Genomic DNA, 27,481 nt, shown 5'->3' on the forward strand with positions numbered 1-27,481 from the left:
CACTACACAGTGTAATTGCACTGTATTGTGCAAGCAATTGTACATCCACAGATTATCTGGCCATTGTAAGGTTCAAGACCTGTATGTGTTTTACTACTTCTCTTACTACTATATTATTGAATTGTCGGCTGAAATTCCTTCCAGAGCGACTGGGATCTTCGCTATCAGGATCCGACCATAATGTATCATTAAATTAAGAGACCTTTGGGCCATGGACAGATAGTATTAAGTATAAGAATGCACTGTACAACACTAGCGTTCACCTGAACTGTGATCCACACCCACGTGTTCCGGTGCGATTATAGAGTGAACAACAAAGCCACAATGGAGGCTGGCGGACTAGGTCAGCGAGCAGACCAAATTACTCGACGGAGGCTGCGTAGCTATCGTGGATGCGCACTGGTGGAATTGCGTCATCTAATGTTTGAGGGTGAGGAGGTCCTCGGATCTAGGCCACTGGATCCCAAGAATGTAGACAGGCTGGCCAAAATCTACGAACTTGAGGGTTGCCAGCAACTTGAACCTGAACATCGAGTAGCCGCACTTATCAAAGAAGATATTCTTTATCAGACAATAGAGCAGTGCAATATCATACCAAATGCGTTATTTGATTATGCCAACCCGCCGACATTATCGTTCAACCAGAATGTGAGACTCCTTTGTCTCTACGGAAAACATCGCTTGAAGGCAGCCGAAATACACGCAGTAGCATCGTGGCTAGTTGACCTTTACCTCGACGGTGAGTATGATTCATAAGTTGTCTGGCATATAATAACTACTGTTATTTCACTCATACTGATCAAATGATAGATATACCTGCTGAAGCGATCATCCAACTAAGGGAAGAATCTACCAATGCCAAGAACTTCAAGGAGGGTGATTCTTTTCGTATATACCGGCACTATAAACTCGCTCAAAACTATGCTCAGGAAAGAAAATGGTGGGCAAGGTTCCAGACGGATGAACGGCGGAAGCATATTAGACGGCTTGAACAGACTCCCATACTTATCAATGGGTTTGACCTGTTGCTACCATACATTGGGCTTTGGGACCATTTAAGTGCTTCACAAGTGAGGCAAGTACTTGGCCTTCGTTGTCATGAGGTATGCTACTCTGGACCGTATCCACCCTCAGAGCTGTTTTTATGTCATATTATACTAACATTAATAATAGCTGGTATCACACTATCTAAAGGTAATCTATCGCCAATGGTCGGACTTCTTCGGCACGGAAAAGGGGGGCATGGTAGATGCAGAGTCAGTGAGACTCATCGAAGGGCGTATGCCTAAATACTCTCTGGATGATCAATCTTTCATCTCAGAAGTAATGAGGTCAGGACAACTGTTTCCTCGGCTTCCAGAGCCCGAGGATCGTCATTGTCTTCTCCAAAAGATACTGCAAACACCAGGCAGGATTTTGTCACTTCATACGTTAAGTCAAGATATACGGTTCCTCGAATCACCAGCGAAAGCCTTCCGCCACCTCATTCCACTAAGAAAGAAAGACACTGTGAACCAAGCGCTGTTAAAGCATTTCAGAGTCGGTGATATCGGGAATAATACGGAGATACAAATCTCAGAATATGAATTCAGCCCAGCCCCTGCACCGGTTAATCTGTCATTCATCGGTATCATCCAACTATGGCTGTTCGCTCTGAGGCACTTTACTCGACCGCCGAAAGTAAACGGCCAGCAGCAAACTGAAGCTTGGTATCTTCATGGCCAGTCATTGGGTGAGATGGCTGTCTTAGCAACTCGATTAGGATTCTCGTCCAATAGAATCCGTGAACTTCAGAGTACCGACGAAAGCAGATTGGGCCCCGAGAAGCTTTTTCGAAGTCTTTGCATTAATATGTTTTATTTAGTTAATGACTCTAAAGTACATAATATGGCACGCCATTTCAACGCCGGCATGCGCAGTCTCTCCCGGAACAAGGAAGGTCCACGGAGTCCACCTGCATTTACAACTGAGCGTTTTGAGGATAGGTCCCGACGACGCTATAATTCTCCCACACTGGATGAATATCTAAGAGATAGAGCACACTTGTTTGTCGGAAATATATACAGCGCAGATCAATCTCCTTCACAATACCCAACGTCGTTCGCCGTCACGAGGGAGATTATTTTTGCTTTTTTCGGGAAGGAACCATTGTATAGTATATTTTCCCAGAGACAGCCTTCATCACCCAGTGAAGTTCCAGAGCTGGCACGAGAGGGGCAGATTCCTGCTCCAATGGAATCAGGAAGCGTAGCCCATGATAATGCTGTGGTGGGCTTAGAGCAAAATATTCCAGCTCTGGATGCAAATGGCGACGCAGATGAATATGGACGTGCCGTCACTCTAGGATCTCCTAATGACTACCAATACGAGCCTGTTGAGCTCCTACCTCACCCACCGGGAACTCCTGATCGTTCTCTTATGGATGTCATTACGGATGATGTGCCTCTTGCTACTGGGTTTGAAGAGTATGATTCCAAAGCTCCACTCGCAATAAAGGCTGAGATATCAGTACATCGCAAGGCAGTTGATATTCTTCAGATGTGGTATGGTGCAGATGATGGTAGGTTGATTATTTTGTTTCTGTTTGAAACGCGCAGCTATTACAAGTTCCTCGTCAGTGGTGGTTGGGAATTGCGCTCTACCTTACAGGATCTTTCCAGAGAGCATTATTTCCTCGTTTGCAATGAGTTCGGTATTGTCCAGGTTGAGGTGAACGTAGTATATGACACTGCATTGCAGCACCGGTTGATACTAGTCGGAAAGATTGACAGTCCATTACATGGGGTGGAGGACCAAGAAGGAAGAATATCGGCAGAAAAGCTGCGGGAGTATATTTCATGCTACGATGCCAAAACCGGAAAAAGGAAGGCAGACCTTTCAGATACTCGTACAGTAAAACGGCATCTCGTTTCATAAAATTCGAAGCTTGTCTAGAGGAGTTGATCTGGCTACAGCAAACTGATGCTATGCTATGTGCGCTTCTTCGCTATAATTTTATTACTGGACTGTATCTTCAAGGAAGCACTACGGGCTATATAACATGATATTTCTAAGGAAAAAATGTCTGTAGATAGGGTTAAAGGAACTGGTATTGCTATTAAAATATGACTTAGCTAGCACGCTGTTGAAGGGTGTTGCTTCGACGTTTGGTTGTGGTGACAATATATTCTAAGGACATCTCGTACTTGATCTTGCGGTATTTATGGGCTATTCTACCGCCGAGCTATTGTACATAAGAGATTGATTGGTCGAAGGCACCAAGATCCAGCATTAAGCCTCATAAATGGGTGCTTAGGAGGCTCGTTAGTCTTATTCTCGATGTGCAAAGAATATCAGCTTGCAAGTAACTTACCTGAAGAAGTTGTTCGATAGTGACACCACGTGGCGCAGCCGTAAAATCATGCGCTAGTAAGCCCACAGTTCCTCGACCACCAGAGGTTCCTTGCAGGCCCAGTAGCTTTCGTGCAATATTCAATGTCGCACTTATATCCATGACCTCTCCTCCATGAATTAAACCTCGGATCATGCTTTCGCCAATCCTGCCTACCTATGATAAGCCTAAACTTTCATTTTGCCAAACATGACCATACCTACCTATCCTCACATCACCATTATCATCAATATAGATATTCTGCTCGCTTAAGGCTCCATGGCTGATACCAAGTGTATTATGGATGTAGTGAAGCCCGTGAAGAATCTAATGACACCTGATCAGCCACTTATGGTGCTCTGAGAGGTGATCTACATACCTGACAGCAAATCGTAGCCACTTCGACTTCTCCGAGCTCGAAGGTGGGTCGCAATTCTTGTATCCCCTTGAGTGAAACCCCATCCCACCTCTCGTAAATAAACAGAAGGGATTCGTGACACACAAAAGCCTCTTTGAGATTGGCGAGGTGCCTGTGGCATGTTGGACGTAGACGATCGAGTTTGATATCACGGTCATTGATTTTGACCTTGAGGACGAAAGACACAGGCCTATTTTCTATAAGCTCAATGGCGGTGATACCGCCATCTGTGGGATCGAGGCCAATAAAGAGACGGTCCATCGTGAATGGACTACCATATTTGACGAAAGTCGCGTCCTGTTGATCACCTCCTTCGGCTGCAGTGCAGCTTGTCCCTTGGTTATAGGGAGGGGGGTTCATCTGGATCGGTGAACCCAAGGCCTTAGTTGTGCCCATGTCGATAGACTGAGACAAGCCAATACTATATTCTTTGTTTCTCTCTGTCGGAAAGTAATCAATTGGCTTGCTTGATGGTGGAGTTGTGACCCTTTTACGGATATATATTGGAAGCGTTTAAGATTAAGGTTGATAAGGTATTACATATAAGTATCAATGTCTGTCAACCAGTTCTCGAGCAAGCTTTGGTGTCGAAGCTGGGCTTGTTCAATATCGTTCTCGGCGCCGCGGTTTTACTGAAATCGTATGACTCGTAGTATGTGACCTGGTTATAACACTGAAAGCTACGTATGTTTGGAAATCTAACGTACGTTGAGTGTGGGTTTCGTAAAACGAACTGGCGGGAACTTTACCGTGAATGAACGGTTTTATCCCTGTCTTGGATTTTCTTTGGGTGAGGAGGGGGGGAATAGTTGTTCCTCGAGCAACGCCTTTCCTTTTTTTTTCTTGGCGGACTACATCCTGTGGTATGACCAGATATTTTCCAGGTAATGGACAGAGGCAACTTTACAGTAGTCCCTAGTGTTGCGTGCAATACTGGGAAATCCTTTGGTATAGATTGTAAGGACCATGTAAGATGTTAGCTAGTTTGCATAGGAATAAGGGGACAGGGAGGACAGAGTTGCTGGGAGGGCGACCGATCCATCCGAAAATTACCATACCAAACATATTGTGCAAGGGCCTATTATTATCACGCCCTTGAAAGTATCGCAGATCCTGTAATACAAATCGTAATACGCTCTCGAGAAGTTATTCTATTCATGTAAAAGTCGTAATACAGGTTTGTCTCGTTATGCTAGCTTTGCCTTCTTTACACCGTGCTTGACAGTCCGGAGTTCGCAAATCAGTACAGGTTGGTATTACATCTTCAATGGCTAGTGCCGTCACAGCCTGTGATCATTACATGTTATCGTTACTGTTATGCGAACTTTGTATTCCGCTTTAAAAACAATCCCCACCCACACCACGTAATACCTTGAACGCGTATCTTCGTTGAAATATGTAAAGTAGGCAGCTCCTCATCAAGCGTCGTAAATGGGATACAAGAAGTCACACGTGAATGCCGATCGAATTGTAAGATACTGTATTACAGGATCTTTTTTTATGAAACACCAAATTTATCCTGTTCTGTACTCCACTGGTTTTATCCGGGGTTGTACTTGAATAACGGACATACACGGTAAAGGCTTATGCGTTAACCCATACAACCACGGACGCTTTTCGGTTCGATCCATTGTTGAACCAGAAAATAATCATTCACAAGAATTCGTCCTTGTTTGACATTGGAAGGTTAGAGGCATGGGGACTACAGTAGTTATGAGGAGTACGTACTCTCGAAGAGTGCAGAGTGAGGCTACCAGCCTACTACTAGTTACTTGACAGGCTAGTGCTGTGCGAGGCCTGGTACCTGCACCACCATGACCATAGATCTATAAACTACACTCAAATGTAGTGTTGAAAAGCAATACTACGATATCTCTATTGAAATCAGGCGCCGGAAGCTGGATAGGGTCGATAAGCTACACAAGCAATACTATGTTGTGGCTACCGGAGAACAAGACGCGCGCGCTTTGTGCACACGAAAACATAGGTATAGCCAACCTTCCGGCAATCAGACTCTGTTAAGCTTCCCAATAGTGAGTACTTGGTAGAAGATACTAGATTGAAAGGAACAGATATATTAATTTATGTAGAGGATCTTGAGATGAAAAATCATCGCCTGTAGCCATGAAGCAACCCGGACAAGGGGGAGGGGATAAAGACTAAAAGCAATGGAGCGCAGAAAAAATAGAAAAAGGAAAAGAAAATGAAAGCGTTTGGTCCCAATCCTCACCTTCTGAGTGGATTTTGAGAATATAGCCTATCCAGCTTTTCACGCAAAACTTTCCTTTATCTCATAGCATCCGTCGATTTTCCGATTTATCGTCAGTTCACTCAAAATACCAGAGTATCGAATATTGGTTAAGCTGTCAAGTATCATTTTTGTATCGGCCAGAGTAAGATTAAGAATATTGCCTTCTCGGTTTTCGCGAAAAAGCCAGATGTCTTCAAGATGGAGGAACTTGATCGTTCTTGCATGAGCATAGATGAACCTCTCCAAATGCGAAACTGACATCCAATAGCATCCTATTTCGAACCGTTCCAGTTGAGGCAGAGGGCATTGCTCAAAGAAATTCAAGATAGCTGGGCTATCGTGAAGTTGCAACTCTTTGACATCGGAAAATGCTTCGCTAATAATATCAGTGACTAACCGAGAATGGCAGAGGACCCGTGGGTAGAATCCTGATATTATCAAAGTACGAATAGCAACACGGTATTTCTTGGCTGCGGCAATTGCTGTTGCCATTACCTCTACGTGACGAGGGAATGAGAGTTGACCGTCCAGTAGCATGCGTTCGGCACACCAGTCGAAGGGAGGCTTAATATAAGATGAGAAACAAAGCTGGATCGTATCAAGACCTGTAAATAAGGGAAGTGACGTGCACAAACTAGTGAGATCGCGATTACTTTGAATTATCTCCTGTTGATCTTTGGCCAAGGAATTGAAGTAGGAATATATGGTGGAGTAGGACACTTCGCCACCTTCGAACGCCCAGCAAGAACCTCTTCGGTCACGAGCATATTCGGTAGGGGTGTAAAGATATGTGCAAAATGATTCCCAGTTCTGCGCGACTGTAACAAGTAAAGTCAATAATACTTCTTGGATCTGATCATCAGGACCTTCGTACGAGGATCAATACGCTCTGAAATCTCGTAACGGATTGCTTTCACATGTGGTGCAATAGAACAGTGCGATGCCTCTACCAGGCAGTTCAATCCTGACGTGGAGCATGATATTCGAAGTGTTCGGAAAATGAATGGGACGCATAGTTGACGAAAGACTCTGTTGACCGTCGAAAGAGGCTTTAAAGATGTAGTTGAGCTAAGTAATCGTATGATCATCTCGAGCAGCTCAACCGGTAGACAATGCAAGCTGGTGCGATCTTTGCTGCTACTTTCCATATTGTTCTACTATAAGAAACAGAATTGCTTCTCCTTGGCCTTGGCCTTTTGTCGTGCAGTTTGTGTTGTATATATATTTACGAACGAGAACTGGGATTATATGCGAACGTTAAAGACCATATACAGTACATAAAGTGGTTGACAAAAGCCCTATGCATACGGTATTGTTAGAATACGGTACAGAACCTGTACGGCTATAAGCACACTGCATTAAAATCAGAGCACGACACAGTCATGACAGGCTTAGGTAATCCGTACCCTAACCTAGTACAGCAGCAGGCAAAACTTACGACTCATACCGTCCAGCTACTCCTTTGACGAGTGCACTTGGTATTTGTATTCTTTTCAATGGCCCGTCATATACGCTGTTATGGACGATGTTCAGGTATACGTGCTATATTATAGTGAGATATAAAATAGTACTAAATGAAGAGCTATAAGCTGACTATATATCAAAAACAAAGTGCTAGAATCTAGGAGAGTATGAAGTTGGTTATCAATGAGTGACTGGGAGGATTAGAAAGATGTCAGCGCGAAGTTAGAATGTCTGAAACAAAAGCACCAAAAAACAAGAGCTGGAATGATATAATGAAAGGAACATTGGGAAGCATATCCCACGTAACTAGATATAGAGTGAGCCAAAGCGTATCATATATCTAGGTAGTCCCAAAAAGAAAGGCAGAGAGGTCTCTCCCTGGGATAGTGTTGTGAAACTTGCAAATGTTGAATTGCAAGCACAGGCCGTGAGTAGATTTAGTAAACCCTTCTGGCAGTAACCCAGCTGCCAGTCCAGTTGTCCCAGACTCGTTCTCTATGAACTGCTCGCCGACAGCGACGCGGCTCAGGCGTATATTCCGATACCTCGGACTGCCTACCGTCATACCTATTGTAACGTCTCCAGCGTGATGAAGAGTCATAGGAGGACTGGTGGTTTCTATTCAGCGACATTTCAAGCTGCTCCTCCAGCCAGCGAATCTTGGCGTCGCGGGGATCTTCTATATCCACTGACTTGTGTGGAACGCGGTTTGGCGAAGGTCTAGCGGTTCCACGTTCTGATGTAGGCCTGCGCGGTTCGAGAGCTGGTTCAACGAATCGGACCTCGCTGGTGCGTGATCGGCCGTGATTGGAAGGAGGTCGGGTGCTGGCTGAGCGTATGGTGGAAGCCTGCACAGACCCACGGTATTCGGGTTGAACCTCTTCTACTGAGTTCAGTTCTTCGCCGTCCTGTTCATATTCTTCATCCCCTAGCTCTATGTCCTGCTTTTCTTTCGCCCGTGTTGGCATACGATCCAGAAGGTGCTCATATGGTAGTCTCTCAGCCTTCCGATAACGAATTTCTTGTCGCAAAGCCTTATGGTAGATAATTCGGGCGACATTAAGGTAAGATCCTTTAGTAATTCGCCGGATGAATGCTCTATCCTCCAGAGTGACTGCACCATCGACCCACAGAACCAGAATCCTGGTATGAGGGTAAGTTGCGTAGGGCTCAGGTACGAGCAGGTCTAGTGGCTCTATTCCCTCTTCGTCATCATCATCAACTTTCCATCCGACACCTACAATACCACGGACCTGATCACGCGTATATGCCCATGCCTCCTCGATCCTGCCTTTTTCGTTTCGATACTGTAGCTTCTGTTTACCCTGGCAGCTCACAGACGACGGATCACCGGACAGTGCTCCTGATGACAGAATGCGGGGAACACTTTCTGGGTCGTACACTTCGTAGCTTCCTGCACGAATCCGGTACGTTTTACTAGATCCTTGCCCGTACTGCACAAATGTCTGTGTGCCCACACCCCTCTTCCACCAGTAAAGGACCTCACCAGCAGACAGAGACTGGTTGTACCTTGCCTCTCTTTCCAACTCCTCGAGGGTGCTCACGTTGTCTGGAATATCTGTCTCACTTCCTGTGTAGTCCGGAAGACTGCCCGAGAACAGCGAGTCATTGTCTTGAGGCTCGGGTTTGGGGGCAACTTCTGGCATGCTATCATGCTTGAAAGCGTCAGGATTGATGTTCCACTCTTCAGGAAGGTGGTGCTCTTGGTTAAATTTCGCAAACTTTGAATGAGTTTCCTGCACAACATACAGTGCAGCTTCTTCGTTGCGTTCGAGCTTAGCCTTCTCCAAAGCAGTCTTGAAATCAGCATAAAGCTTTTCATAAGCATCGCCCGGGATTGTGCCCCTGTCCCTCTCAGCACCATGTTCATCGTTCGCCTTTTGAATCTTCTGATTCACTTCAGCGAAAAATACGGTTGCAGCACTCATGTCAGGCTCGCCGCGTAAGAAACTAGCCTTTAGCTCTTCGTGAATTTGCTTCGAAGTGGCTTCCCGAATGATGTCAATCACCCATGGATTTTCTGCTTCAAGCGGAGAGCCCTGTCGTTTCCGGCTCACCGACGCAGTACCCACAGGGGCTTGCACAGTACCAGCTGATGCAACACCACCTGCATTTCCCACTTCAGCAGACTGATCGTTAGAGGTGGTATTAATGTTTAATTCGGTACCAGGAACTTCGTGCGCCATTGCTCGAGTTAGAAGTGGCTCAGTGTATGTAAAGAGAAGTAGTTTGCTCCGATGTAGTAATTGAACTTGCTTTGGAAGGGGGATAATCGGAAGGATATGGACCTATATATACCTCGTGCATCGTAGAAACTTTACCCGGCATCCTTAGAGACATGCCATGTAGCGTGTAACGGTAAAGAATTACGCTCAAGATCTGTCCCATTACATGCGCGAGTACAAACCGTTGAACAAGCTTGCCTGTAATACTAAGGACACAATACTATCGTCAAGAGGGCTTTCGCGTAATTCCACTAATATATTGCTTTCCTTTGTTTCAATTACATCTCTCTCTTGGAGTTTTATAACTGCTTGTTACTGGAAAGAAATGCTATGGTAATACGTTGGGGATTCGAAGCAATGCGCCATTGAATACCCTGTGTGGAGGCGTGAGACTTTGTTGAGCCATACTCATGACCTTGAATGCCAATCACTTCGTCAACATCTCTTTCGCGTATGTAAGCTAGGTAATGCATGAGATGTTTCATGTCTTTGTGGCTTGGACATCCAACGACTAGACCTGTTTCAAAATATTCGCTGTATTAGGCTAATACAAATAATTTTGACAATAAAAAAGCGATCTGCGATAGTGTTAGTGATACAGATATTTTTACATAGGTGTCACTACGTTTTCTCAATATAACATTGGCATAATGCGCACCGGAAGGGAAAATATAGAACAAGGGTTGAGGTGACAAACAATACATCTTTTGTCTAACACCTTAGTAAATTACATGTCCAAAACTGAAAATATTTGTATATCATTCTAGTCTTATCTATAAGGCTACTGACCATTGGGCCATCCCATATTTTTTTGACATCACCACATGCCCGTGCACTGTGAAAAGCCAGTGCCTTTCTACATCCGTATAAGTTGCCCGAGGCGTAATAAGGTAAACAGGAGTAGATATAGCGTCTTTGTTTTCATTATATCCATACAGAATGAAAAGAAATGATACGCATATTAAGTCTTGCAGCTGTTACATTCGAGGTTCAAGTGAAATTTCCCAAGCCCATGCAACAATGTTTATCTGCTAGAACTCTATTACTTCTCCACACATAATAGGTGCAAAACAATCCTTTAAGCGCTGCAAGGAGGATATCACTTGATTAAGTTCATCCGTGCATTGATGGCAGTATGCCTCATAGTACTTGACAGTAGAAGTCCATTGCTGGATTTCTTGCTGGTAGTTGCTGATAATAGAGTTTGAGGCGTTTATAGCATCCTGAAGATTGGATACTTCAAATTCCAGTTCTGTTTTCCGCTGAGACACTTCAGCACTGTATTCCTCCGATAGCTTCAGTTTCTGTAGCAGAGTAGCGTTCTCATTGCGTAATATCTCTATTTGGTCTTTGAGGCTTGGCTCAGTTGATGACTATGAATACGTCAGTCGTCTTCTATATTACCATTATACTTTAGTAATGCAATACCTCTCCGTGCTGCGAGCGAACCGCCCAGAAAGAGTGTCCCACCTCAACATATAATTTCATATAAGCTCCGACAGAATGCTTGCTCAATTGTTTCTCAAAAAGAGGCTTCAGCTCATCGTTGTCAATGTGCCACGCGTAAGGCATATCTTCCTCCTTTCTGAGTCGAACTTCGGTTGGCTTGATCCGTATACCTAAGGTATCCGCTGAATGAAATATGTAAGCTCTACCTCCTAGATTAGCTGAGTAGTCATACCAAGATGATCAGATAGGCGTCTTCGACAAAGTTGCCTCCAAGAGGCTCGTTTTTCGTTTTGTGTATTTATGCTCCGAGTGTCTCTGACAGTCATGGTGATACCAATAATCTATTTGATTGAATATCTCCTATGATCTTGAAGATAGATCACCCGTACCTTGCCTGTGAATATAACTTCAGAAAGAAAACAGGCTAAACCATAATGATGCGTACTGATGTAAAGATGAAAAGTACTGTATTTTACAAGGGGTTTAGTACTCTGGAGAGGGATATAAAGTTAAAAAGAACTAATACACGAAAAATAGTAAACCATCTGGCTAGGAGGACCATGGCTAGTATTCTATTAGTGATATAATAGGCTTCCACTTAGATTTGGTTACACTAGTCACCGTAGAATCATACCTCTTTGATACCTTAGACGCGCTCCCTAGCGCTGTAAAGTCATGGGGTGAAGAAAGATAGCCAATCTCTACCCTCTCGCCAAGGCTGAAACTCTAGTTCAAATAACTCGACATCAAAACGCACGTTGTTCCTCACTAATCTTCGCACAACCTTACGTATCCGCCGCCTTGCGGAAACTATACAGCTGTTAGAGAAGAAATCCTACAAAAGAAAGTCTGCTCACCAGTAACCAAAAGCTTGCCTGTCCTTTTACCCATTTCGCCTGCGAGTATGTCGGCCCAATTCACTTCCCCACCGTACAAAGAGATCAATTCATGATGGCCTATTTTTCGAGGCTCCTGAGGGCTATCAGTACGCAATGGGTCATAGACAGCAACCTTTAGCATCTACATATTGTTAGAAGCCAGGTATTGAAAGCTCATCCTCAAAGGGTCCGGGTCAAGAAACCAGAAAACATACATAACCATCGTCTTCCTTGACGAGTTGCTGTAGCCAATCGCGAGCGCTCTCCCAGTCTCCAGTGCGATCCAATTGCCAAACCAGAGATATGGTTTGTGTGTTCACGCTGGCATTTCGATATTTGCGTAAGAGCTCCTTGATATACGGCAGCTGTGCAGCAATCCCAATACCGGTAGTAACCATCAAGATATGTCCGAAGTCTGCTATTTCTCTTGAGCTCCCAAAGTTCTGTGGCGAAGATGGCCCAAAGGGGCCGTCTATCCAAGCCCAGTATTCACGGTCAGGCTCTAGACAGTCTAGCACCTTTCTAGTGAAGCCCGTGCGAGCCCGGAACATTAAAGAAATAGAATCCGCGTTGCCTTCGTAATCTTCTTCCCACCAAGCAATAGTGAATGGATGGGCCTGGAATAAATAGAAAAGTCCGAGGAATGGCACACCTAGATTGATTCTCTCACCGGCACGCACCTTCCACGGCCGAGGAATATATAGTACAGCTTGGACGATATCTTCAGAATAAGGTCTCGCTACTATACGAACAGACTTTCGACCAACGGCGACGTTGCGATAAATAAGGCGAAGCAGCTGTAGTGCCCCGGTTGCGGTGAGCCCGCACAGGCTTGCCAGGATGTATCTCCGGGACTGGCTATGAGATGAATCAATGTGCCTCCAGATTGCGACTAACGCAATCACAGCACAAACCAAGTGCGTAATGAAAAAGACTTCATAGACACGACGCTTCACCATCGGAAGTATTAAAAGCGATAAAAGCATGCATCCTCCCTATTTCGTTATTAATATGTATATTGGGCTGCAACATCAACGGCGTTGAATGACAGAGAACCATTGGGCATTTATGTGGCTCTTGAAACCTACCAATAGACCATTAAAGCCCGTAGGACTCGACAGGTTGAATGCATTATTTTGATAACCAATCGTTACGTGAATAGCAGCCTGCAGGGCGGCCATAAATCCGGTAGTTCGATGAATAATTCCATATGCCTCCAAAGATATACCAAGGATGTGGGCACCGAATTCTCGGCCACTAGAAAAGTAAAGAGGAATCAGGTTTGCTAGGGCAAGTTGAGCAGCCCGAACTCCCTTTTCCGCAGTTGTCGTTGCACCAACAAAGTTGAAAATCGCAGTTCCTGCAAAATAGAATATAAGCAGAACGAATCCCAAGGGAGACAATGTATCAATTTGCAGAAGCCGAAAAGTAGCTCTTGGGTATACGAGATAACGAAGAAAGAGATGGTAAGGGCTAGTCCGACCAAGACAAGAATGACGGGTGTTAAAAAACGATGACAGGCAACGGTACAACCAGTGCAGGGCCATTAGTGTTATGACGACACTAATAATGATAAAATAGGGACCTTCAGTTAGCTTCATGTTGACCTATATATTCGTTGGCTTAGATGGAAGGAGTATACGGCTTGAACAAGATCATTTATATTCCTTTTTCGTCAAAGGCAATACTCGGATTTATATAGCAGCTTTCGATCCACAGGTAGTTAAATTACTAAATTATGTGGATTTACAACCGTACACAATCGCTCTTGGGTGGCTGGGTACGGTCATACGCGTATTTTACATAGTATCATTATATGACATTGAGGCAATACAGACAGTCAACCACTAATATCCAATGATACACCGATTTCCAATCTTTAGTTGTCAGGTTCAAGATTCTCCAAACAGTTATCGTCAGGATCTTTTACGTCTGGTAAGTATGCCTCGACCGGCTGCCGGGGATCCAGACGGCATAGCAGGTAATGGAAAAATAGCCATAGCTGAATGAATTCCTTTCTTTCTGACTCGGTGAATCGGAGGTGAGCCAAGTCAGTGCCATGAATCCTTGTTACTGGTAACTTGCCAGTATCCTAGGCACATCCGAGAATGTGTCAATACGTAGAAGAAAAGAAAAGAAAAGAAAAAGAATCAGAAAGTATAACTTACCAGCGACATGTCCGAAAATGGCCAGGAATGATCGTCAACTGAGTTAAAAACAAGGCTCCCACGAGAGTGTTCTACGAGGACGTAAACCTTGCAATCGTGGAAGAGTGACAGCTCAAATGCTCTGTCCACAATAGTCGTCACCGTTTTATTAAAATGCTCATACGTTTGCTGAGTGAAAACAGAGTTTACCATGGCGACGTCTATCGGGACAAGTACTGTCCGGCCGGAGACGAGCTGTCCAAACCGTGCAGGTAGTTTCAGGTAAGGCAGTATGGTGCGGGTATGGCAAACTATATATGCGTATATGTTTCAATTGGTTTTGATAGGTAATTGACACCGAAGGAGGTAGGAAGAATTGGATGCATGAGAAGAAAAATAAAGAGGAAGATCTTTACGAAACTTAAACGACAGTGAAAGAAAATGTAGAATATCATCGAAAGAACGGTAATACAAACGTGGAACAAAAGAAAGCAGTAATAAGATACAAAGACCTGTCAGGTAAAATATACCCTATTCCGCACTAGCCAACTTGTCGTCACACTAGTCTGCAACGTCCCCTGCAATACACACCCGTTTGTTTCTCTGCTCCTCCGTGGATGTTACCGATGTCCGTTTCCTGCGTTTGCCGCGAAAAGAGTCGGCTGCAGCGTTACATGTGTTACAAGGCGTTGTAGCAGGCCGTCCGTGATCAAGACGGCCGAATTGATCGTACAGATACTGTTTCTCCGCAAAAGATGACATGCTAGCCGGGAACCCGCTTATCCTCCACTGCTTGTGCTGGTTTACACGCATGTAAATGTTCATGATCTCACCGGGATGGCGTAAGGTGAACGAAACAGTTTTCGAATAACGTCCACAGGCAGGACAGATATCTTGTACGCCGCCAAACGCTCCAAGAGTCTCAGAATCGGTCACGAAATCTACATTTTCCAGACTCAACCGCCGTAAGGCCTCAACAACAGCCATGGCTGGACCCTTGCACCGGATTGTGCCATGGTACCATAGGTCCAACCCGATAACCGGTTTTTCGAAATCGCCGTCTAGTGTAAAAAAGAAACGAGCCACAAGTAGACCAATGGCCGCCTCCTTAGCTAGTCGCGCACTTCCTGGCTGGAGAATGACCAGGTTACGGTAGTCATCCATAATTTCCGCATTATCAAGGGTGCACGGCATGCCACCCAGCGAAACATCCATCCGTAAATAGTCAGCTCGAACAGTACAGTCAAGCTGGTCGACCATTTGCAGCCATTTAGCCTTAGTATCTAGGTTGGACATAAAAGCATCAAAGCCCCTTCGAAGGAAGCTATCCCGGAAAACATGCCGAAAATGCGGTGTCTGGTCGGGGCGGGAAGCAGCTTCGCCTGTACCCATGGAGACCAACCTTGCAATTCCTACCCTAGAAGGCCAGATACGCCGGCTAATTCTCGCAGCAATACCAGCAGCAAAATTGTCCTGCAAGCCCCCGTCCTGGAATGACCCAATATCTCGGAGTTGCGCAGTGGAAAAATAGCTGGGGTGATCAGTCAGCCTCTGAAGAGAACTTTCTGCTTCTTTCCATGTCTCCGAACTGTGACCGAGGCACCGGGTCAACCGGGAAGAGCAATTTGACTTAGAGAAAAGTACTATGGTGAATGCTACTTACAATGGAGCCGCAGCTGTAGCTCTCGCCCTGTACGTTATCAGATGACACAATGTCTTGGCTTCTTGGCGGCCCACTTACGCTTCCCATAAAAGAGGTTCATTATTTCTTTTATTTGCTCGGAAAAGTTCATACCCTTGATTACCATAGTTAGTAAGAGTCCCCGAACAGGAAGGATGGGCGTTCTCCACCATGATTGAGATCGAACCAGTTCACTGCGTTAAAGTTACCAAATACAAAGGATTTGGTCTCCCTAGCGATGCTAGTGGCAACGACACCAAATTTGGCCCCTGAGCGCCATCGTGCACTAAGCTTATCTTTGACTGGCTCAAAAATACGCCTGTCTCCACCGAATGCCTCCTGTAAGCAGTCGTCGAATAGCCTCGCATCATAGCAGCTGTCATGGAAAAACCATGATAACCACTTGGGAATGTCGCCTAAGAGAGAATCGCGACGGAGAATCAAGCGAAGTAGCCACGATATAGCGGGTTGTCGGCGCTCGCGAAAAATACGCCGCGCAAGACGGTCAAACTTCTTGGAGCAAGTGGATACATCCCAACCCATAGCAACTAACCCCAATACGATCAACCCCCCTGTCATCGTTACTCAGTTGGTTCCAGAAGATGTGGCAGATAGGAACAAAGGAATCTACAGGAAAAACAAGACACACACCCTCGACTTCGGGGTATGGAGAGTCTGTACTCACCAGAACTAGATCCCACGGCCAAGTCCACAAGATCAGCTAGCTTACATTCCGGCCCCAGGCTTTCTTGTATCAAAAGCAGATACTCCAACGGGATGCCTCCACGAACTCCACCCCCGTCAATCGCCAAGACGGTTGGATTCATAGTAGGAGGGAGAACATCAATTGTAGTGACAGCCCGGGAGTTGCAAAGCAGGCAACCTACCATCGAGAACTGATACTCTGCGTCGGGCGCCGCGTTCCCGAATAACTGTGGGCATAGATCACATATGGTGTGACAACACACCTGTGAGTGCTGTGCAGTACGAACCAAACAGTAAAGGCATATCTTGTCGGATTGAACACGGCACAGTTCATGGTTTGTAGATAGAAGATGCTGCCGCCGATATTCAATGGATGACTGCTCTCCCGAGGCATAAAGATGGTACTGCGTCACAAATTCTTGCTCTATCAAAGAAACCAACTCTGGTACAGATTTGGAAAATCTTGGCGCCTGGCGATGACGGAACGCTCGGAGGACAGGATCATGGTATAAAGTTTGGAAGACGGCATGTGGATCCATTACTGTGTCCAGTTAGAACAGATAATATGCAAGTTGCTGTAAGGGTCACAGAATAGGGTGGGAGCTTGACCCACAGCCAATCGGATGAAGAGAGAGAAACCCGAGAGAACAAAGGAAAGGAGTGGGTGGAAGACATACACATCATTCCGGGTAGACAGTGGTCTAATATTAGCGCAGACACTAGGGAAGAGAGTAGGATCTCGAATTTGCATTCTTCCCGATGACCCACTTCGAGAAAGTGCGCAACATGATCGCTCAATCCCGCCCCTACAGGGTTCCATTCGCGAGAAGCCTTCACAAAGTCAAAGAAAGCCGGGTTTTGCGATACTAGATTCCGGATCGCCGATGTGAATAAAGCCTGTAACTGCACTGCGTTGACTTGTGACCAATTCTCTCGCCGTACAATTTGTATGTTCTCCCTCTGGTTATGAATCCATGTGCGCACGCTATCGTACCTTAAGGAATCGGACTGGATGGGGTCAAGGTATACAACATTGATATGGGAAAAGCACTCAGAGAGGTGGGTGGAGTCGGCCTCGTAAAGTTGCTTATAGAATTGTTGAAGTGGGCCGTTGCGTTCGCTGCGGTCTGGGTTGCCCATTAGAACCACAAGCACCCGTGGTCGGACCGCAACAGGCATCGGCGATGCAGATCGCATGGAAACGCAGTCTACCAAGAAATGAGCTACTGACATAAGGTCTGGGAAATCGTCGGCGAAAAGGCACACGAGATCAGCAAAAAGAAAAATTAACCGTGCATAGACCAATCTCGATGCATTATCGGTGGAGCTGATGGGCCATGTGATCGGGTAATCATGTACCCCTGGCATAGCGCCTAAGACACCCTTGGTGGGAGTAACGTTGCCATCGGCGAATAAAATCGGACTCTCACTGTTGGAGGATGTTATATCGTACCGCAAACCAATTCGCGAGCTAGGCTGGGTCCTTCTGATATTGTTTTGGGGGAAAATTGCCTGGAGCGCAATGTCTTTGTTCTTCCCACCTAGGAATACCGATAAGAAAGGATACTGTTGGCGGGGTTGAGTCAACTCGGAGACCACTTCGTCTAGTCGTCCGTAATCCCGGATGACATAGCTTCCATTCTCACCCACACCCACGTCTAGCCAGCTGGTGTCGGTTTTCGGACGCATCTTTAAAGCTTACTGTATCATACGAATGCTTCTTGATCTCGGAGGGAGGGAAAGCACCTCCTTATTTATGGAAAAAATCCTCAATCCCCCTTTGCTTTGAGGTACTTTTATTCGTTTCAGTAAGGGCTCGGATGAGACAAACAAACAAGCCCATACCACCAATACACAAACGGTAGGCCGTGAAAAAATTTCGCACAATCATTACTCCTTTATAATAGTCCATGTTATTGACGTGTTGAGCTTTCTTGTGTCTCCAGCCCAATGATTTGATTCGCTAAGTGATCGTTGTACTATTTATTTCCATGTTATCCCTGAATTATGGGCGCCACTTATTAGCCTGCTAGGGCATGTAGCCGACCTTTCAAGAATCCTGTCGCTCGTTCTTCAGGTGAGAAGATTAACCGCTTCAAAACCATGTGTAGCCTTCTGGTATATCAGACTGGCCTCAGTCGCAAGAAACGGATTCTGTTGAGGTACTGACGCCTCTGCAAGTCAAAAAAAAGAAATTACAGCCGCGCTGGCTGAGTATTTACCTCTCATGTTTGAACTTACGTTTCCTTTCGATGGACGTATAATGACACCCCTCGCTCCGTTACCGTTCCTCTGGTCCCTTAGCGTGATAGATGATGCACCAACCGAAATTGCAGGGGTTCTCTGAAAGGCGATTGAGAGGTGTTTCCAAATGAGTCTCAATAGACGGCTAAGATTCCTTGAATTCAAAGACTTGGAACCTAGCTTTTGACAGTCCTTTGTGACGTTGCTATAAAGTTGGGCCGCTTGGAAGTAGAGTGTTGAGCCCACACCTCCAACCCCATGTTGCTTCCGTTCAACATGTACGACTTTCCGCCTCTCACGTACAATGCTACTGATTCCGGTATTGGTGATGAGCAGCCGAACTATAGTCGTCTCATGTGTCAGGACATGTTCAATGACCAAAACATCTCAGTTACTGCTATCGACGATATCGATGGGACAGGAGGCACGTCGCAGACAGCCCATCCGCCTTCACGCGATGCAGCCGAACTGGGCCAGGGTGATCGTTACGGACTTCAGGTGACTGGTAGCACTACGTATGACCACGATTCTAGGTAGGTTTGTCGTATCCAGTTATTTCGCATTATCTAACAATCTTTAAAGCCTTGCTGGCCTAATACACCCTGAGTCTACAGAGTAAGTTCCCTTCAGCGCTTTTCTTATGAACAAGAGCGACTAATCCCTACAAGCCAGCTAATTTTGCGGAAGTTACTACAGATGGAGGCCACGGTAAACAAGCTCGAACAGGCGAGAAAAGAGGGCGTAGACAAGACACTTAACGAAAGAATAAACATATTGGCCGAAAGGCTAGATAAAATGGACGTCAGGGTCAATGCCTTTGCAGGGATTGTTGATGAGCTGCTTGACCTGCCAGACAAGGTCGAAAATCTCTCAAAATGGATGAATGACTTGGGAAACACCTTCCAGAGGGAGAAAGAGTGGATGAATAACTTAATGTCAGGGATAGATGACGCCTGCAAGAGGTTTCGCTACCTAATCTTCGGCTTATCCCAGCCGCGCGGTCGAAACAGGCTTGGGAATGGGCATGACAAGGAGCAGGAAAATGAAGGGTGACACGGTATTGATGGCCTTGGCATTTGGCGAAATACAGGAATGGCATGTTTTGTTTACAGATGAAATACGCTGTAGTTGAGCCTTTATCTGCATGAATTTCATGTATCCAGCAAAACAGTAGCGTACAACTCATTGGCATGAAAGAATTACCCGTAATGGTACTAATACAATGTGGGTCAAGCCTTTCCGTATACTAGTTATGTAACATAAGTTGGAACACTGGATACAACCATTACCTGCACAATCTGGTGAACGACTGAGGTACGGATCAAACATGCATAACCAATACCCTGGAAGCTCTATTTTCAGCTAGACTTAAGGTATAAGACATTTCCATCAGTTACACCGAGAGAGGATACCATGAAGTTCGTTTGTATTCTCTGAGTAGTGAATGAAAAAAAGCACCATGATGGCGTCGTTGCCAATGCAGAACATGTCGCCACCGGTAAGTACACAGTCAAGGCCACGATGCTATATTGACTTACTAAGATGTTCTAAAGATCTTCCGCGATCAGTCGAGTCACAATGAAGAGATCCTTAGACTTGTCAATGTATTTGTTCATCGCGAAAAGGAGTCTGCGTTACGCCAAAAACAATTAGAGTCTCGTGTGAGCGCAGAAAGCGCACGGCTGCAGAACGAACGGCATCAATTCACCCAGCTGCAAGAAAAGCTTGCCAAGGCAGAGTCGTTCAAAGGTTTACTTGAAGCTCAATTATCGAAGTTGTCCGAAGAAGTCGAGATACTTCAGCAGGAGCTGATCATGGAACGAGCAAAGTCCCAAGAGCTCGAGTCCCGTGTCTCAATTTTATTCCATGTTAACGATATGCTTGTGAGGAAATCAATAGAAACTGAGTCTTCCGGAACATCTTTCGGTCAGAAACCTCTCGATTTCTTCCCGCTACATCTGGAGAACCTTCGGTACCAGGAGACAATCAAAGATCTTGGTACGGTGGCTAAAATCAAGGACGAAGTCATGATGCCTCTAGCAGCATCAATTCCAACCGGTTTCCGATCAAGCTCTCCACTCGTTGAGAGCGAGAACAGCTGGGACTCGGTTGTTCCAACTGGTATTTCCATTGATACTAGCCTAGTACCTCAGCTGCCTGTACAGAGTGATAGTCAGCCCCTCGAGCGGTGTGATGGTTTTTTGACCAGCGATGTATAATAAGAGCTAGAACATAATGTCACTGTATTTCGTTCATGTTTTTTACATTTAGTTCATCATTCCTTAACAGTAATTACAAAGTACCCATACCATAGTATGGTTGAGTTATATTCAGTAAGGCTGGTCGAACTATACCGTGGTACGACCGTACGGATCTTTTGGTATGCGATTCACTACAGTAACAATGCCGAGAGCGCAATAAATTCGCTGTAAGTGCTGCCCTCCTTCACACTTATTCTTCGAGAGTTCAGGGTCGCGCCTTACTGTTGACTAGCATCCATATACCTGCCTGTCAGTGGCTCGCTGACCGGGAGTCTTTTAAAGGGTATGAATTCTATCGCGCAGTTGAAACCTTTCCACATCTAACATTCCCATCTTCAGTATCTCGAGTCCTCTCCTCCGCTTAGTCTTGAATGAGATATGGATTCTTATACATGCCACGCCCTCTATCCTATTGAGGAGGAGATTACCCCGCAAGACCACCAGATACTGCAGAACGGGGGCACTTCCTCAAACATAGAGCGCCTCCAATCGCGCCTCCAGCAGTCAAAGCTCCCTCCACGAAGCTTGAAGAAACGAGTTGAAGACCTGGCGTACGAAAACAGCTACCTAAAAGCCGAGCTTGCCTGGCATACAGAAACCAAGCATGCTCTGCTTCAATTTCGGGAAGAAATGTACACCATGTTCCACAGAATGGAAGACGCTCTGGTGGAGCTTAAGAACTGTCTTCGGAATGCTGAATCTCGTTATCTCAGCTTTTGGGGCCTTGACGTTTGCGATAGTAATAGCAACGACATGATTTAAAATAATAATGTCTAACCTTGTGCTTAGATGACTATATACGCGGGGGTGGATAATCTGTTCATTGGATATACGCACACTGTTGGCGAGAGAATAGTATTCCTTATGGCATATCACTATGTGTCATGCTACATATCTCGATCTGATTGACTCCATCTTTCAGTAATTACAGAAATGTAACTCAGAGAAAGTGTTTACACCACTTGATTATAAACTGAATCTTAGCATTATATGTCATACAACTAGCCTAAAGATGATATATCTTAACTAGCTGGATCACTATCTAGATGCAGCTCTCCAGAAACTCTAGAATAGAAGCATTTGCGTTGTACGTACCACAATTCGACGTAATCTCCCATACACAAGGCCGCCCAGTTTCGGTCAATGCAGTTCTGAATGCACCTACTCCTCACTCATAGGTATCTCTACCGTATGCCAGAACAGAATTAGAGATAAAAGTTTACTGTAATTTCCTACTGAGTATCGTTCAGTTGCTTGTTCTACGACCAAAACGCTACAGTTGCGTTATGGTACAATAATGGCCAGATCTGTATAATAGGGCTTCATACACTATAGATTATTATACTGCTGTCTCTTTGTTCTAATCTCTCTGGAAAGGAGGTCGGGGATAGCTAATGTTCTCTTGCAAATACGCGTATCCAGTGGTTTCTGTACAATCCGTAAATATGGCCAAATCGCCACTTGTCCTTAGCCCAGATATTCCAAGCCAAGAACCAAAATTACCTGGATACATGTAATATTACATGTCGGTACAGGATATGGTACTATTCAGGAACTCGTTGTTCCATTATATTCTAAATCCAGCCACTTGTTTTCACGTTAGGATTGCTGAAACAATCAAAGGGTGTAAGTGGTAACACGGGTATCCGTATAGCCTGTAACGTTTTTTAGACCATTTATCACTTGGAAGTGCTGGATTAGAATATACTATTTCCAATTATGCCAAGAATTGGAAAATAGAGATACGTACGTGAATTCTTTGGCGGTCCGAATCTCCACCCCAGCAGCTATCCTGCAAAACGGAAACCAGACCGAGGATCTTACGTGTGTAAGGTTTCGAAACGATGGAATGAACAGTGATGTACGAATGGATTTGTTTTGGCACACCATAGGTGGCAGTTTACGTAGGATTAGATTACTCCGTTATCTATACCGAATATGATACGCTTTCTCGTGTTTATTGTCAGTAATACAGCCTTTATATATATATTACGTCGTACTCGTATATAACGGTCTTTGGTTATACTGAGGTGGCACTATAAATCATCTGTATTGTATTAGGACAGGGATTTCTGATCGGTATAATTATATCATTAATACATAACAGGTTACGTCGTAGAGTTACTTATCCGTTCTATAATACAGTTACAATACAGGGTATAGAACGGGATAAACGCACAAAGAGGCGTATCTCCTAGGTAGCAGTATGTGCACGAAAGAAAAAACCTCGTAAAGAACCAATAATGCTATGTCCACTATCAGTAAAGGCAAACAATTTTAAGTCGAAATTAACTACTATGATGAGATGCAGATATTTGGGCTTAATATTAGCTTTGAGAAACATCTCGGATATATATATTGAGCAAATACCCTGAGCAACTCCAAACACACTGCTTTCTTTTTCCTTCTCAGTCGTATACAGCTATACTAGTTACTTACAAGATAAACAACCTCTCGCTAGACCAACAGAATGCGTCTGCAAGCTTTTATTCTCGTACTCCTTGGGCTCGGAAAAAGCTATGCGGCGCATTTTTCGAAAACATGCAGCTCTTTCGAGCTTGAGGGATCCATGCTATTTGCCAAATGCCAGGAAAGCCCCGACAAGGAACGCCATACCACAGTTGATTTAAACAAGTGTCTCGGCCATAAAGATGGCACTCTCGTCAGAGGGTACGTGTCGCACTCTATGATTTACCTTCCCACGGAAGCTCATACATTACAGCGAGAACGCTATTGGGAATCTTGAGTGTGGCTTCTGTATGTTAGCAGGGACCCAAATACAATGCATGTGCTATAGAGGAAAAGGAGTGATTGCCCCGTCTTCTCCCCTGAACCTTGGTATGTATGCGATGTGTCAGCTGCTCAAGGACCTACTAATTGTAATAGATGATGTCCTGTCCAATCAAGGCGGAACCCTAGCTTGTGATGGACAGGCCTAGGGAACATTGTGATAAAAGCAGTAATTAGACGAAAGCTGCCAATTGAATGGCCATATTGCCGCAGCAATAAGCATCCATCTATGAACCCTGTCATTTGGACTGCAACTGGGCTGCTTTACTTACATACTCTATCCGTATGTGAATCAACTTCAATCTTCTGTTTTCCAATTAATATAAAGCTTTACTTTATATGTAGATTTGAATAAGAAGATTCAACTAATGCTTTAGCGGATATTATATGAACCTTTGTAAAGTCGATCCTTGCTTTAAAGACCTTTGAGCAGACGGGAGGGGCACGTGGAAGCAACTATGTATCTTTTCGACTTTAAGGCCTGCGAGATTCCCAGACACTAGTTTCATCTCTTATACGCTTCCCTGATGAAATTGTACCTCTAAACTGAAAAGGTTGGGTCAAGATCTCTAAAGCTGTGTTCATACCCCAAGGCAGCATCATCTTTAGGGCAGCGACAACATATAACGACAGATAAATACAGTTCCTTGGTTATAAGTAGAGAGTATGGGACAAAGTTTTCCTCACAGAATATTAACGGATGGCAAAAGAATGGATTTGGAAAGAAACGCTGATGCTCTAACATAATTCATGATAGGGAGTGTCTAACATCTTATACATCAAATGCTTCATAGTTAATCCAGGAATCAAACTGCTCCATATCGCCTTGAGATGCTGACGCATAAGCTTCACTAGGTTGTAGATACTCTGTTAACGGTGGTTCCATATTAAGTTGGGAAGCAGTTATAGGGTGATGAATAGTCGATGGAGGTATTGATGGTAGCCCTAGAGGATCATAGCAGCTATCTGCTTGAGATTGCTGCGGCACACCATGGAACAGGACGGGGCTTTGTAAGTGTTCAGAAACCTCATATGATGGCTTTTCCGATGAACCTAGAAACTGATAATCACCCCTTCTGCCAGTACTAGAGCCTGGCGTACAACCTGGACATAGCGATGAAATGAGGTCTGAGTATGACTTCACTGATGTCTCGTGTAAGGAAGGTGGCCCAAAATGCATACTGCCCAGCATTTCAGCCTCATTGATGGCACATTCATAGCATGCTGTGTCAACATCATTTTCGCATGTACAGGTGTGTGGGCATCCCACTTGCAAAGGAGGGGCGAAAGGATTTGGAGCAAGGCTGTCAAGAACTGTTCGTGAGGGGTCTGTGTAATCGCTATTCTTGCCGCTCCTACGTTCTGGAGTGGAAGCTCGCATTATAAAGGAATACTGTGATTCAGCAGAACCGGGACTGATCGTGCTGCCCAGTATTTTGTTCTGACCTCCCCTGATATCAACCCTTCGTAATGACCACCTAGGATCCACCTCCATACAATTCTTTCTATCGATACTAGCCAATTGTTCAAATCTGCTTCGAATCTCTTGGGATTCCATCCTCCAGCTCTGCCCAAATGCTATAGATAATATAGCTTGATTGCTCTGCGCTAGCCATTCCTTAGCTCGCTCATTATAAGCTTGTCGATAGAGAAAAAAAGAATTCATAGGCTTTGTAACTTTGCCATCTCTTTTGGCGACTTCATAGCGACGGACCTCTATGGGCCGGTGTACCCAATTATTCATATCTTTGATAGGGATATGCGCCAGGTGCTTAGTTAATTGGCTGAAGGGAGCTGTTAAACGGATTTTGTTTCTTTCTCTCGTACAATACGCCTTCATCGACCTGCTTTCCTTTTCTGGAGTTGGTGGAAGCGTTGTAGCCCGAGCCATCTGGCTATCTTGGGTGTCCATATGCGCTGTAGGTCTCATCGGGTTAAAATGCTAAACCTAGGTAATGGAACATCTGTGCTTCCGGAGCTTTGGGTAAGAATAGAAAATGGTAGCGAAGGGAAACAAGAGAGACTTAAACCTGGAGATTTTGATATATAAATGTCTACATGTTAGTTAATGTTAATAAAATACAACAGTAGAGGAGGGTTATACTATTAAAATGCAGGGATAATAGATCAGTATTTCTCTCTTGAAGTTATGGTATTACTCACAGTATATTACATAATGGAAATACAACAGCGGTAACTTGTTCTGTATTGTGGCTGCCTGATAATGGTGCGCCATATGGGTTGCCCAGGCCGGGAATGTTAGAGTGTGTTTGATGGTACTACTTCACATGCACTCTAATTAGCCTGTTGGAAGCATGGTTCCCCTCTTCATCTTGCCCCAACTAACAGATATCACGTGAATCTATCGATGCAGTTTACGCCGACCGGGCAGTTTTTAATAGATCTGATTTGGCCCTGGTCTCACTTGTCTTTTGTCTAGACTGGATGGTTTGTTGTTACGGAGAGGTTTGAGAGATATGGGTGAGTAAAAGGACGATCACTACCATTATCAAGAGAGAACCACAGAGAAATAAATTAGTACTGTACTCCGTAGATGTGATAACTCAACCAGACCTCGTTCAACCAATGATAAGTTCCTTCTTGCCACTGTGACCCCGCATTAGTCATTCTGGCCTAGCCAGCTGGCCTTGCATCAGAACGACCATCAACTTGCACTAGAAGAAAATCCTTCTCCCATCCCCAACAACCGAGTGGAGAGTATGAGGATTGCTTGCTGCTATTGGCTTCCTTATTAAAATTCTGGCTCACGATGACTTCTGGATCGGCTTACACGGGTTGGATACATGGAGCGTTTGTGGTAAGTATCAAGTCTGCACAGACAATAAAAGCGCACGACATCTAATGAAGGTTAAGAGAGTAAGTAGTTCGTCCAGAAGTAGGATAGGCTGATGAATAATTAAGCTTTGCGTTTGCTTCAGGAGGTAAGTCAATCTCTTAGAAGAGTATATTAGATGCGGTAATGGCTGACGGGGATATGGTATTGGTGTAGTTGGTAAGTCAGCCTTCCAAGAAACAGTACGTTGGATGCAGTAATAGCTGATGCGGATATATTATTGATATAGTGGGTAAGTCAGTCTTCTAAGAAAGAGTACGTTAGATGCGGTAATAGCTGATGGGGATATATTATTGGTATAGGATGTAAGTCAGTCTTCTAAGGAAGAGTACGTTGGATGCGGTAATAGCTAATAAGGATATATTATTGGTATAGAGAGTAAGTCAGTCTTCTAAGAAAGAGTACGTTGGATGCAGTAATAGCTGATGGGGATATGATATTGATATAGGATGTAAGTCAGTCTTCTAAGAAAGAGTACATTAGATGCGGTAATAGCTGACAGGGATATGATATTGGTATAGTGGGTAAGTCAGCCTTCTAAGAAAGAGTACGTTGGATGCAGTAATAGCTGATGGAGATATAATATTGGTATAGGATGTAAGTCAGTCTTCTAAGAAAGAGTACGTTGGATGCAGTAATAGCTGATGCGGATATGATATTGGTATAGTGGGTAAGTCAGTCTTCTAAGAAAGAGTACGTTGGATGCAGTAATAGCTGACAGGG

General features: G+C 44.7%; 11 protein-coding genes across 11 annotated transcripts; 5 read left to right on the forward strand and 6 right to left on the reverse strand.

Annotated features, from left to right (window-relative positions):
• Positions 1–324: 324 nt before the first annotated feature.
• Positions 325–2,713, forward strand: AO090138000147 (DUF3723 domain-containing protein; the record flags this gene model as incomplete). The annotated part of the gene is made up of 4 exons (XM_023238521.1): positions 325–739; positions 811–1,103; positions 1,174–2,560; positions 2,619–2,713. The coding sequence occupies 4 exons, from the start codon at positions 325–327 to the stop codon at positions 2,711–2,713; spliced, it is 2,190 nt and encodes a 729-aa protein (XP_023093277.1).
• Positions 2,714–3,617: 904 nt separating this feature from the next.
• AO090138000145 (uncharacterized protein) lies at positions 3,618–4,184 on the reverse strand (the record flags this gene model as incomplete). The annotated part of the gene is made up of 2 exons (XM_023238522.1): positions 3,618–3,653; positions 3,750–4,184. 2 exons carry the CDS (start codon positions 4,182–4,184, stop codon positions 3,618–3,620), a joined length of 471 nt encoding a protein of 156 aa, XP_023093276.1.
• Positions 4,185–6,057: 1,873 nt separating this feature from the next.
• On the reverse strand, positions 6,058–7,187 carry AO090138000144 (uncharacterized protein; the record flags this gene model as incomplete). The annotated part of the gene is made up of 2 exons (XM_023238523.1): positions 6,058–6,713; positions 6,914–7,187. The coding sequence occupies 2 exons, from the start codon at positions 7,185–7,187 to the stop codon at positions 6,058–6,060; spliced, it is 930 nt and encodes a 309-aa protein (XP_023093275.1).
• A 753-nt stretch (positions 7,188–7,940) lies between these two features.
• On the reverse strand, positions 7,941–9,710 carry AO090138000143 (uncharacterized protein; the record flags this gene model as incomplete). Its single annotated transcript, XM_023238524.1, has 1 exon — positions 7,941–9,710. One exon carries the CDS (start codon positions 9,708–9,710, stop codon positions 7,941–7,943), a length of 1,770 nt encoding a protein of 589 aa, XP_023093274.1.
• Positions 9,711–11,983: 2,273 nt separating this feature from the next.
• On the reverse strand, positions 11,984–14,253 carry AO090138000142 (ferric reductase family protein; the record flags this gene model as incomplete). The annotated part of the gene is made up of 9 exons (XM_023238525.1): positions 11,984–12,016; positions 12,063–12,209; positions 12,292–13,071; positions 13,126–13,510; positions 13,589–13,661; positions 13,835–13,852; positions 13,915–13,923; positions 13,985–14,168; positions 14,245–14,253. 9 exons carry the CDS (start codon positions 14,251–14,253, stop codon positions 11,984–11,986), a joined length of 1,638 nt encoding a protein of 545 aa, XP_023093273.1.
• A 531-nt stretch (positions 14,254–14,784) lies between these two features.
• Positions 14,785–15,615, reverse strand: AO090138000141 (uncharacterized protein; the record flags this gene model as incomplete). Its single annotated transcript, XM_003190670.2, has 1 exon — positions 14,785–15,615. One exon carries the CDS (start codon positions 15,613–15,615, stop codon positions 14,785–14,787), a length of 831 nt encoding a protein of 276 aa, XP_003190718.2.
• A 480-nt stretch (positions 15,616–16,095) lies between these two features.
• Positions 16,096–18,298, reverse strand: AO090138000140 (uncharacterized protein; the record flags this gene model as incomplete). The annotated part of the gene is made up of 3 exons (XM_023238526.1): positions 16,096–16,098; positions 17,223–17,415; positions 17,604–18,298. 3 exons carry the CDS (start codon positions 18,296–18,298, stop codon positions 16,096–16,098), a joined length of 891 nt encoding a protein of 296 aa, XP_023093272.1.
• Positions 18,299–19,111: 813 nt separating this feature from the next.
• AO090138000139 (uncharacterized protein) lies at positions 19,112–19,906 on the forward strand (the record flags this gene model as incomplete). The annotated part of the gene is made up of 3 exons (XM_023238527.1): positions 19,112–19,386; positions 19,436–19,468; positions 19,660–19,906. The coding sequence occupies 3 exons, from the start codon at positions 19,112–19,114 to the stop codon at positions 19,904–19,906; spliced, it is 555 nt and encodes a 184-aa protein (XP_023093271.1).
• Positions 19,907–20,312: 406 nt separating this feature from the next.
• AO090138000138 (uncharacterized protein) lies at positions 20,313–21,072 on the forward strand (the record flags this gene model as incomplete). Its single annotated transcript, XM_001825591.3, has 2 exons — positions 20,313–20,351; positions 20,407–21,072. The coding sequence occupies 2 exons, from the start codon at positions 20,313–20,315 to the stop codon at positions 21,070–21,072; spliced, it is 705 nt and encodes a 234-aa protein (XP_001825643.3).
• A 420-nt stretch (positions 21,073–21,492) lies between these two features.
• Positions 21,493–21,929, forward strand: AO090138000137 (uncharacterized protein; the record flags this gene model as incomplete). The annotated part of the gene is made up of 2 exons (XM_023238528.1): positions 21,493–21,853; positions 21,904–21,929. The coding sequence occupies 2 exons, from the start codon at positions 21,493–21,495 to the stop codon at positions 21,927–21,929; spliced, it is 387 nt and encodes a 128-aa protein (XP_023093270.1).
• Positions 21,930–23,584: 1,655 nt separating this feature from the next.
• Positions 23,585–25,502, forward strand: AO090138000136 (CVNH domain-containing protein; the record flags this gene model as incomplete). The annotated part of the gene is made up of 3 exons (XM_023238529.1): positions 23,585–23,784; positions 23,912–23,952; positions 25,423–25,502. The coding sequence occupies 3 exons, from the start codon at positions 23,585–23,587 to the stop codon at positions 25,500–25,502; spliced, it is 321 nt and encodes a 106-aa protein (XP_023093269.1).
• Between the last annotated feature and the right edge of the window lie 1,979 nt (positions 25,503–27,481).

Source organism: Aspergillus oryzae, chromosome 6, assembly GCF_000184455.2.
Source record: "Aspergillus oryzae RIB40 DNA, chromosome 6".
In the NCBI taxonomy this organism is placed as follows: Eukaryota; Fungi; Ascomycota; class Eurotiomycetes; order Eurotiales; family Aspergillaceae; genus Aspergillus; species Aspergillus oryzae.